This window comes from Rhea americana, unplaced genomic scaffold, assembly GCF_003343005.1.
Source record: "Rhea americana isolate MKP2758 unplaced genomic scaffold, rheAme1 scaffold_37, whole genome shotgun sequence".
Lineage (NCBI taxonomy): Eukaryota > Metazoa > Chordata > Aves > Rheiformes > Rheidae > Rhea > Rhea americana.
Window position 1 is genome coordinate 6,354,340 of NW_028186501.1, and position 10,100 is coordinate 6,364,439.

The 10,100-nt window shown below is 59.5% G+C and overlaps 2 protein-coding genes across 2 annotated transcripts in view; one reads left to right on the forward strand and one right to left on the reverse strand.

Moving 5' to 3' along the window:
- Window positions 1-6,140, forward strand: part of DTX4 (deltex E3 ubiquitin ligase 4) — an 8,161-nt gene extending 2,021 nt beyond the window's left edge. The window contains exons 3-10 of the mRNA XM_085312895.1: window positions 1-218; window positions 1,204-1,265; window positions 1,427-1,588; window positions 1,678-1,739; window positions 1,874-2,026; window positions 2,888-3,049; window positions 3,405-3,494; window positions 4,236-6,140. The exon at window positions 1-218 is cut by the window's left edge and continues 10 nt beyond it. Of these exons, the coding sequence (XP_085169021.1) occupies window positions 1-218; window positions 1,204-1,265; window positions 1,427-1,588; window positions 1,678-1,739; window positions 1,874-2,026; window positions 2,888-3,049; window positions 3,405-3,494; window positions 4,236-4,469 (1,143 nt within the window). The 3' untranslated portion in view covers window positions 4,470-6,140. The remainder of the gene's footprint in view (window positions 219-1,203; window positions 1,266-1,426; window positions 1,589-1,677; window positions 1,740-1,873; window positions 2,027-2,887; window positions 3,050-3,404; window positions 3,495-4,235) is intronic.
- Window positions 6,141-6,518: 378 nt separating this feature from the next.
- MPEG1 (macrophage expressed 1) lies at window positions 6,519-9,022 on the reverse strand. The gene has a single exon (XM_085312893.1). It carries the CDS (start codon window positions 8,988-8,990, stop codon window positions 6,876-6,878), a length of 2,115 nt encoding a protein of 704 aa, XP_085169019.1. The 5' UTR covers window positions 8,991-9,022; the 3' UTR covers window positions 6,519-6,875.
- Window positions 9,023-10,100: the final 1,078 nt, after the last annotated feature.

The following is a 10,100-nucleotide window of genomic DNA, read 5'->3' on the forward strand; positions in this document are numbered from 1 at the left end:
CACGGCGCAGCCGGGGCACCCGGCGCGCTCCAGGCGCTGGCCTCCCAAGGGGGCCGGCGGCAGGCGGCCAGTGCCCCGGCGCTGAGCTCCGCCAGCTTGGCGGCTGGCCCCGCTGGGGCGGGCGACGGCAAGGCACCTCGCCCRGGCCTCAGCACCCTCAACCGCAGCCACCTGCAGCGCTTGGCCATCGCCCAGTCCCGGGTGCTCATTGCCTCTGGGTGAGTCCGGCTGCGTACGAGCGAGAGGGTAGCTGGGGCAGAAGGCACGAAGCGGGAGTTCGCCCCTTGGCTGATCGTGGTGCGGAGGGCCCTGGACGCGGGTCTCGACCTCCCAGGGGCTGCCGGGGCACCGCGGGGTCCCTCTTGCTCTTCCCGGAGGTGCTCAGGGCCTCAGAGCAGGGACGGGGCAGAGGCGAGGCGCACGGTCTCCTCTTGAATCTCAATGAGGGGGCCAGGGCTGCTCTTTCTCTTAGTGGCAGAAGATGGGTGGCTCGTATCGAGAGGCCTAAAGAAAAGCTATTCAAGCCCTGTGAGAAGGGATCCCTCCAGCCTCTCACCCCTAGAAGACACTTTTTTTTGGGGGGTGGGTTGCATTTAATCAGCCTGTTTCTCTCCTTTGTCTGTCTCTAGCTGTCAGCCTTCTGTCGCAGCCTGGCCCCTTTCCTCTCCCTCTCCATCTCCCCCCCCCTGACCCCTCCGGGAAACTTTCCCATGGACAAGAGCCCCGGAGGAGGGGAGGAAACAGCCACAGCGACGTGGCTGTGGCAAGGAAAAGGAGGAGGGAAAAAAAAAAAAAAGCAAGCAAGCAGCAACAAAAAGAGGCTGTGAATAGTTTGGAGATGCAGGCGGGGTTTCTAAAGAGCCAAAGAAAAGGCTTTGGGGAGGTGGGGGGGGCACGTCGTTAGATTAGGGAATTCTCTATTTCCCAGCCTGTTGCTCAGGCAACTATTGTGCGGCCGGCCCCGGCCTGCCCTCCAGCCCGGGCTGCCACTGGGCCCCCCCGCCTTGCCGGCCCCCCCACGTAACCCCTGGCCCGGAGCAGCAGTGGCTCGGCTGGTGCTGGGGGGGTCCGAGGTGCCCCCTCGTAAGCTTTTCCACCTCCGTTTCTTGCCCTGTGATTGCCCTCAATTGCACGGTGCTTTTTTTCCCCATTTGGGATTTTCTCTGGGAAGAGCCCTTACCGCCACCTCTTACTCTCCCCCAGGGTCCCCACCGTCCCCGTGAAGAATCTCACTGGCTCCAGCCCCGTCAATCCAGCGCTGGCAGGTGAGGACGAGTCAGTGGTGGGTGCTATGCTGAGGTGGGGGCATTTCTCTGCTCTGGGATGTCGATTTGGGCAAGGGGAGCATCCTGGTGTTGGGAGCTTTACTGCGGGGGGAAGGAGGCCGAGCACCTCTCCAGTCCCCCTGCACCGTCTGCCACCCCAGGGATCACGGGGATCCTGATGAGCGCTGCTGGGCTGCCCGTGTGCCTCACGCGGCCCCCCAAACTGGTGCTGCATCCACCGCCCGTCAGCAAAAGCGACATCCAGGCCATCCCTGGCATCTCCCACACCTGCCGCAAGACCACCAAGAAGCAGGCCAAGAAGGGTAAGCTCCAGTTCCTGCCTCACCTGCCTCCGCTGCGCCATCCCGTGGAGCCCTCAGCACACTGACTGCGGCTTGCCTCTCTCCTGCAGGTAAAACCCCAGAGGAGGTCCTGAAGAAATACCTGCAGAAGGTGCGGCATCCCCCGGACGAGGTGAGAGCAGTGGGGATTGCCCTCCCAGGGGACGCCCCCGGCTGCCTGCGCTTGCTCAGAGCCTGGCATGGGAGGGGGTTTTTATTATTTATTTTCTTGCCTTGCCCTGACCCTTCTCCTCCCCTTGGCTGCAGGACTGCACCATCTGCATGGAGCGCCTCTCCGCACCCTCCGGCTACAAGGGGCCCCAGCCAGCCGTCAAGCCTGACCTGGTGGGCAGGCTGGCCAAGTGCGGGCACGTCTTCCACCTCCACTGCCTGGTCGCTATGTACAACAACGGCAACAAGGTGCACGGCAGCGCCTTGGAGTGCGGGGAGGGCTGCAGCCCTCCTGAGGCGGCGGAAGATTCCTGATTTTCCCAAAGTGGTGCACTGGCRGCAATTCAGCAGGGGTTTATAGGATGCTACGTGCTAGGGGGTTTGCTGTGAAAAAGGTGTTTCACTGCCACAGAAGGCTTTTCAGTTTTCATCTCCCTCCCTTTCTGGAAAGTTAAAATTTTATCAGAAGCTGATGCTTTGCTGGAAGCACTGAATGGGAAACCCAGGTTACATGAGTGTTTTTTTTYYCYYTYYYYTTYYYYYTYYTYYTYYTYYTYTTTTTTTTTTTTTAGCTCTGCATTTAGATAGTTTTATGTCCTTGACTTCACTTCTGCCCCTCCCCAGGTTAGCAGTGGTGAACTTTGACCGGTGCATTTGAGCAGAGGTACAAAACACCCTGTGTCAGGCAGCACGTTTCCAGCCCCAAAGGGCTTTTTGAATCTTCCGCAAATGAATGTTTTACTTTGCATACCCAGGGAAACGAGTTCTGCGGTGTTTGGGGGTTTTTATTATTTGCAAAAAATGACTTGTAAAAAAAGAAAAGCAAACCCAAAATAGAGGCAAGGAAAGAAGTAAGGACCATCAAAYGGATGAGGAAGAGAAACTCAAATGTTTGGTTAAAGCTGATTCACAGCAGCAAATTCTCCCAGCCCTACCCCCTGCTTCCTGCAGTTTTGAAACGAATGTGTTTTTATGATGGGAATAGTGTTCAACACTGTTCAGGGACAAAGTGCCCTGAGCAGGCAGTCTAGTTCAGCACTGGAGGTGATGCTGGGAAATACTGATTTCATTTTTTTTTCTCCCTTTTTTTTTTTTTTTTGCTGCTCTCAGGATGGGAGCCTGCAGTGTCCGACCTGCAAAACCATCTATGGAGTGAAGACTGGGACTCAGCCCCCTGGGAAGATGGAGTACCACATTATCCCTCATGCTCTGCCCGGCCATTCTGACTGCAAAACCATCCGCATCATCTACAACATCCCRCCAGGGGTGCAGGTGTGCCCTGGCCCTATACCCCTGGATGGGTGGATGGGTGGTGAGCTCTGCCCACGGCGGGCTGGCAGCCCTCATCCTCGCTATGTCACCCCTGGGGCTCTTCCCARGAGCAGCACAATGAGCCTGCACTCAGGGATCCGGGTTCAGCAGTGTCTTGGGAGCTGCGTGTCCACAGGGATGCTGTGGGAGGATTAGGGTGGGTCTGCATGGCAGTGTTGGCCCCATCTGCTGGGTGGCCCTCAATGCCACCATCCTGGAGTGTAGCTGCCCCAAGATGAAGGGACACCTTGCCTTGTACCCAAGGTGTTTCTGAACTGCAAAACTTTTAATTTCTCTCCCATTTTGCATGCTCTAGGGACCAGAGCATCCAAACCCTGGGAAAAGCTTCACTGCCCGTGGCTTCCCACGGCACTGCTACCTGCCGGACAGTGAGAAGGGCAGGAAGGTGAGAGGGGCTCCTGTGGGTGGCTCAGGCTGTCTGAAGTGTGTTGGGGGATATATTGAAGGGGTGAAGACTAGAGCTCAGTGGAGAGAGCAGCTAATTTGGAGAAAGAGAAAAGCAAATTGGACTTAGGCAGGCAAGAATGGATGGAAGTTCTAGKCTCTTGTCCATCCGGTATGCCCTGTGGGACGTGCAGGAGGCCCGAGATGTTATCATGTGCCGGGGAAGCTCTGCAGCCCACCCTTGCCTTTTTATTTTGGGTGAACCATCCTCTGTAGGACCCTGTACTGGTATCCATGACCTGTACCGGTATCCAAGAGACCATCATGCTGCTTTTTTTTTTCTGTCCTGTCTCCATCTCCTGCCCAGTGTTTTCTCCTTGTCCTTCCCCTGCCACCTCTGCCTGCCCTGGCATATTGGAGTTCATATACATATTGGTTCATATGCAGCCTGGGGTGATGTGGGGTTCAATATGAAAATAAAGCTTGCCTCTGCACAAATCAGCTCCTAAACAAGGAGTATTGCTCTGGAGATGCTGGGATGCAAAAGCTTCCCTGGGAGAGTTTAGCTTTGGGGAGAAGGAGGGGGCGGTTCACAAACATGGCCTATGTAGGCATGGATGATCAGGTATGCCCTAATTAAACAAGGTACTCCCTTTGTCTGGCCTCCCATGGGTCCTGGGCCAGGCTCCCTGCATTCAGCATGCGTTGACCTTGTGGCCTGCTCTGTCTTCTGTCCGTCCAGGTACTGAAGTTGCTGTTGGTAGCCTGGGACCGGCGCTTGATCTTTGCCATCGGGACCTCTAGCACCACAGGCGAGTCGGACACCGTGATCTGGAATGAGATCCACCACAAGACGGAGTTTGGCTCCAACCTCACTGGCCATGGCTATCCTGACGTCAACTACCTGGACAACGTGTTGGCTGAGCTCGCGGCCCAGGGCATCACTGAGGAGAGCTTAGCCCAGGAGAAGGACTGAGACTGTGGTGGGGAGGCAGGGGAAGGGGCGCCCCATGGATGGCTGCCCTTCTGCCGCCTTTCAGCCCTTGGTACCTGCTGCTGCCTTCCCGTGCTCTGGCTCGCTCCCACCTCTTCCGTCCCACCGTATCCCACTCTGAGGATAAAGCCAACGGAGAAAACTGACCAGGGCTTTGCATGGAGGAGCTGGAGACCTTCTGTCCCTGGTGCTCAGTCACTGAGAGCATCCCCATGCTGGGGMCTGCTGGGGAGCTGGGAGAAGGTCATTTTGGAAACCCCTTCCCTTCCCTGGAAATTAGTTGGCCTCAGTGGTGGCCCCAAGGTCTGGGAGGGAAAGTGAAAGGCCGAAGTCTGGAAACGATCTCCCTTGTGGCAGCGAGGGAGATGTCCTGCCCTGCAGAGCTGGGCTGTTGGAGCTGCTGCATCGGCCCCCCTGGGGGCCACGAGGATTCAAACTAGCCCCGGTGTTTTGTCCCGGCTGGTCACCGTTTACATGTTGTCACGTCCTCGCCGGTGTCGCGCCAGGAGCTGGAGAGGTGCCGGGGCCAGGCCAGCGCTGTCCTGTCCCTCTTCACCTGTCAGGATGTGCCAACCTGCCCCTGTCCCCCCCCCGACTCCTCTCCTCAAAACTTCTTGGGGTCAGAGGGCTGTGGGGTTGGTCTGTGGGTCCCTGGGAGCAGCTGGGGACACGTTCCCCCCTGCCTCACTGCCCCCCTCAGTCTGGCCTCGTCCTGCAGTCATTTGTTCGTTCATTTGTCCTGTCCAGCGCATTGCAACTGGTCTCCTGYGTCCATGGAGGAGGGTGTCCCGTCCGTCCGTCCGTCTGTACACCTGTCTCGGCCGGCCCTGGTCCGTGTGTGCCCCCCGCTCTCTGTTTGGCCGTGTCCTCAGCTCTGCCTTGCGGGGTCGCCTTGTCCCGGATTTGCATAGGGACCAGCGGCGCCTTGGGGTGAGCGGAAGATGGGGCGGCAGTGGTGATGGTGGGGAGGTCCYGTTCCCTTGGCCCCATCTCCCACCCCTCCCACAGTGGGTTCTCTGAACCGTTCGTATGGGGCGTCCCCGCCTTGCGTTTTATATACCTCATGTTTTGGGGGTGTGTCGTATATATGTACATAAAGGTTGGGTCCTGCTGGGGTGAGGAAAGGTGCTCGAAGGAGGCGATGCTGAAGCCAGACCCTGGGGCTGAGCCTGCTGGGGGGTGCTGGAGGCCAGGGTGGGGAGGGGGGACAGCTCCCTTAAAGCAGGGCTGGTCATACCCACCTCGTTGCCCTGTGAGGCATCTTGGCCCCCAAGGCCCCCTCCCCATCTGACCAGCACCCAGGGGATGGTGAGTGTGTGGGGGCTCAGAACTCACAGCTCCCTGCCCCCCCCGCCGCCCCAATTGCTCCTTTGGGGATCAGCTCCTCATAGCCCTTTGGTTTCATCCCCTCCAGGTTTTCCTTTGCGGGTTGAATTTCCCCCCATGCCTGGGGGGCCGTGGTGGGTGCACGCGGGGGGCCGGGCCGGGGAGGGTGGYGCGCGTGGAGGGCATGTCCTGCTATAAACTGTTGTGTCGTCGTGGCTGTTTTTCCTTCCCACCTGCCCCTCCGTGTGTGCGCGGTGCTGCCCCGCCGGAGGGGACAATAAACGGCTGGCGGGGGACGCTCGCCGTCTCTGTGCCGCCTGTCCCGTCCCTTGTCTTCTGTCCGTCTGTGTGGCCGGCCTGGTGGGGGGACCCCCCAGGGCCCTCCCTTTGCACTGCCGGTGCGGAGAGGGGGCGATTTGTTCTACCTCGGAGAAGGGGACCCCAAAACCTCTTTTCCCCAGGGAAACCCCCCTTTTTGGGCAGCTTTGCAGCAGCAGCATGGGAACGTGGTTTCTCCTCGGCCCTGAGCCGGGCGGCCGCCACCGTGCCCCTGTTGCCAAAAACGCAGAGCTGGAGCTATGCAAAACCCTTGCGGCCCTGGGGAGCTGGGRGGAGAGCAAGGGCCGAGGTCCCCAGCCCCAGGTGCTGGATTGATGCCTCCGCTATGACACAGTCTTACTTCAACAATTTTTTTTTTAATGCCATATTGCCTATGCAATTAGTTGCTGGCTGAAAATAAAATTGCTCTGTGCCTCTTTGCATGTGCGTGTATATCTATGCAAAYAGATATACGTGAAAACGCGGGGGCTTTCTGCCCACATGCTCAGCCAAGGGCACACAGCAGCAGCTGACCCGGCAGGCAGCATCGCGGCAGGCGACGGGGGGAGACAGGGTCCTGGGGAGGCTGAACGTCGCTGGGGCTGCCCGCGCCGGCCCCAGGCGTCCGTGAGGGACGCTGATCGCACCCTCGTCCTCCGCTTCTGCGTGCAGCGAGGTTGTTGGCAGAGCGCCGCAGCTCAGGGTGTCGAGAGGGTTGGGGGCATGCGGTGGCAGTGGGGGCACTCAAACCGCTGGCTGCTCCTGGTACTCCCCGCTTGCAGCAATGCCTTCCCCGTCCCCCATCGCCTGGTACTCCCTCGCCTTGTACCTCCGTCGCCCGTAGGCCACCACAACCAGCACGCCGGCCAGCCCCGCCACCGCGGCGGCGGTCACGCCAGCCACCTCGCCCCCCGTCAACCCCCTGTCCCGCACTGCTGCGGCAGCCTGCTGGGCCTCRGCAGGCTGGGCCAGGCGCCACGCGGGGCTCCCGGCCTCCTTGACCCAAGAGCTGGCACCGCTGCTCACCAGGACAGTGTCAGTGGTGGGCAGCGTGGCGGGGGGCCGGGTGAAGGGCGGCAGGCGGGCGGGCGGCAGCGCGCCCCCCGTGATGGCGCCGGCCCTTGCGCAGTAGGCCACCTGGCAGCTGTCACTGATGAGTGCCAGGTGCTGGCTGAAGCCRGCAGGGCAGCCCTTAGCGTAGAGGTCCCTGGTGGCCTCCTGCTCCCCCCTGGCCAAAGGGTTGCCTGCCTGGCAGCTGAAGAAGCCCCCGAAGGGCACTGCGTAGCGGCTGCCCACCTCGTAATCCCCACTCACGCAAACCCTCAGGTCATCGAAGAGCTTCAACACTGAGTAGCCCAGCGGGCACGACTGGGCACCCGTGACGGGGTTGGCACCACGAGTGCTGAAGAGCCCCCCAAAAAGGTACCCAGAGGCCGGGGGTGCTGGGCCACTGGCGGCACACCAGTAAGCACTGAACTGCACCCGTGAGAGCCAGAAGACGTCGTGACACACGCGGTGGCAGAAGATGCCCAGCACGCACTTGTTGTGGCACTCCAGGTGGCTGTAGCCTTCTTCGCGCTCCTGCACAGCCAGCCGCACTGGGGTGTAGGCGTCAGGGCAGGAGAAAGCACCTGTAAGTGGGTTTCTCTGCTCCAGACCCCGGCACAGCGCTTCGGTGTCAGGGCCACTCAGCCCTGCGCACTCCTGGAAGATGCCACCCAAGGTGAAGTTGGCGCTGGCACCCTCACATGAGCCGTCRTCAGCATTGGCGTGGAAGTTGAAGTTGGGTGAGGTGGCATCTGTGCAGCCTGGGTAGGTGTTGAAGGTGTAGTAGCGGTGGATGGCCATCTCCACGCGCCTGGCCAGCCGCCTCACCGTGGGGGTGGGCAGCTCTGGCAGGGCACTGGGGCTGATGAAGAAGTACAGGGGCAGCCCTGAGCGGTCAATGGCCACCAGCTGGTTGCTGGTGCCCTCCTGCCATGTCTTGAGGGTGATGCCTGGGTAGAAGGGTGTCCCGCCGATGCTCTCAACCCTGGAGTTGGTGCGGTTCTCCAGATACTGCCTGGTGAAGGCAGAGCTGACATCCATGGAGCCCTCAGTTTTCATGTTGATAATGCTGTGGAAAGCTATGCCAGCCGAGGCAGTGACTGTGCTCCGCGTGGCCCAGCTGTCCTTCAGGAAGCTTTCCTTGATCTGATCCTCCTGGACCAAGGTGGCTCCGGCATCCACAGAGGTGATGGTGTGGGTGCCGTAGTTGAGCACCAGCACTTCTGCCAAGAAATCAGCCATCCGTGTCTGGTTGTTCTCCAGGTGGCTGGCAATTGTCAGCAGCTGCTTCTTGAAGCTCTTGTCCAGGGCTGCTCCTGGGTCGATTTTGATGGTGTAGACCAGGTTCCTGACCTGGACTCGGGTGGTGACTGCCTGGTCCTTGACTTGGTGGGTCTTGGTCCGATGAAAGTCATGTGAGAACTTGCCATTGATGGAGGAGAAGAGCGACAGCTCCACATTGATGGAGGCAGAGGTGATGCTTTGGTAATCCTTCCAGGATTCGATGATCTCTGAGTTGATGTCCAGGGTGCTCTGCTTGCGAGGGACGGTGAAGATCTCATCTGGGATGATGTAGGATCCATCTTCTGTAGTTTTGCACAGTGAGTAGCCCAGGTTCATGACTCTGCCCATGTCCAAGTTCCTGAGGTTATCCCAGCCCCCTCCAGGCAGGACTTCCAGGCTTGGGAGCTTCAGCGCCTTCTTGCACTCCTGGAACCCCTCCGGGGATGATGGCTCCTGGGCCTGCTGTGTCCCTCTCACCTGAGCCACCAGCCCCCAGGTGAGGAGGAGCCCCCAGAGCGCCCGGTTCATGGCTGAACCGGTGCCGGGACCCCCTCAGATGTCTGAGCAGCAAGGCGGCAGCCAGGGAAATGAGCTGGCTGTGGGTGCAGCTGCCGACTGGTTCTCTCTTTAGTGGGTTGAATTAGCAAAACGGAAAGGAGAAGTGCAAGCTGATGAATGTGGGAAGTCACTAGACAGAGCTGATACAGGGAGGGCCTCCCTCTCATGAACGCTCCCTCTCCCTGCAAGAGCCACCTTCCGGGAGATGGGCGGGGAGTTACTGGGACTTCTCCCTGCTGGTGCCCAGGCAGTTCCGCTCTACAAATCCCCGTTGGCGGATGCTTGTTGGAATCTCCTGGATTTCTGCTACTGCATCTCCCTGCAGGTGACCCTGGCTCCTTTGTGACATGCCAGGGCCCTGGTCTTAGCTCATGAGGTCCCATGCATGGGCTTCGCTGCTGCCTCCTCCCTCCTGGAGGCTGGGAGAGCTGTTGGCCATGTGGGGAGGGAAAGGAGGGACCCAGCCCTGATAGTGTCATTTCACAGTGTGTGTGTGTGTGTGGGGGGGGACAGTGCAGGAGAGGAGATGGTCATGTTTCTCCCCTCTCTTTTAGGGGGAAAGGTTGCTGGAGACCCTGGTGCAGGTGCTGGTGGGTTTTGAGGGCTGGCCTGGCTAGGGCATGGCACAAATGTCATCCCCCCCCCCTCACGATTGCTRTTGGGGGTCTCCTCTGCCCCAGAGCCATTCTTCCCCTGGGGTTGGCAGCGCTGCCAACTGGGAAAAGCCACTTCTGGCTGAGATCACTGAGCTGTGAATTGACTCTGGCCTCCGGGTGCCGGTCTCAAGAAGTGCTGAGCTGACTGTGCCCAGGAGCGGCTCGAGTGCAGTCGGGCAGTGATCTCAACGGCAGCAAGCAGACACTGGGATTTTTTTTTTTTTTGGTGTAATAAACTGTTTAAGCAGCTTCTGCTACGAAAGTTGCCAGAACCAGCTGGAACAAAAGTGAATCTTCCCATATGGCTGGGTTCATTTCCCCTATTTCAGCTGGCCGCTTCCCCTTGCCCGCACTGATTCGGGAGAGGAGGCCAAAATGATTGCTGTGGTGGTGACCGAGAGCTGCAGATGTATGGGTGCCTTTT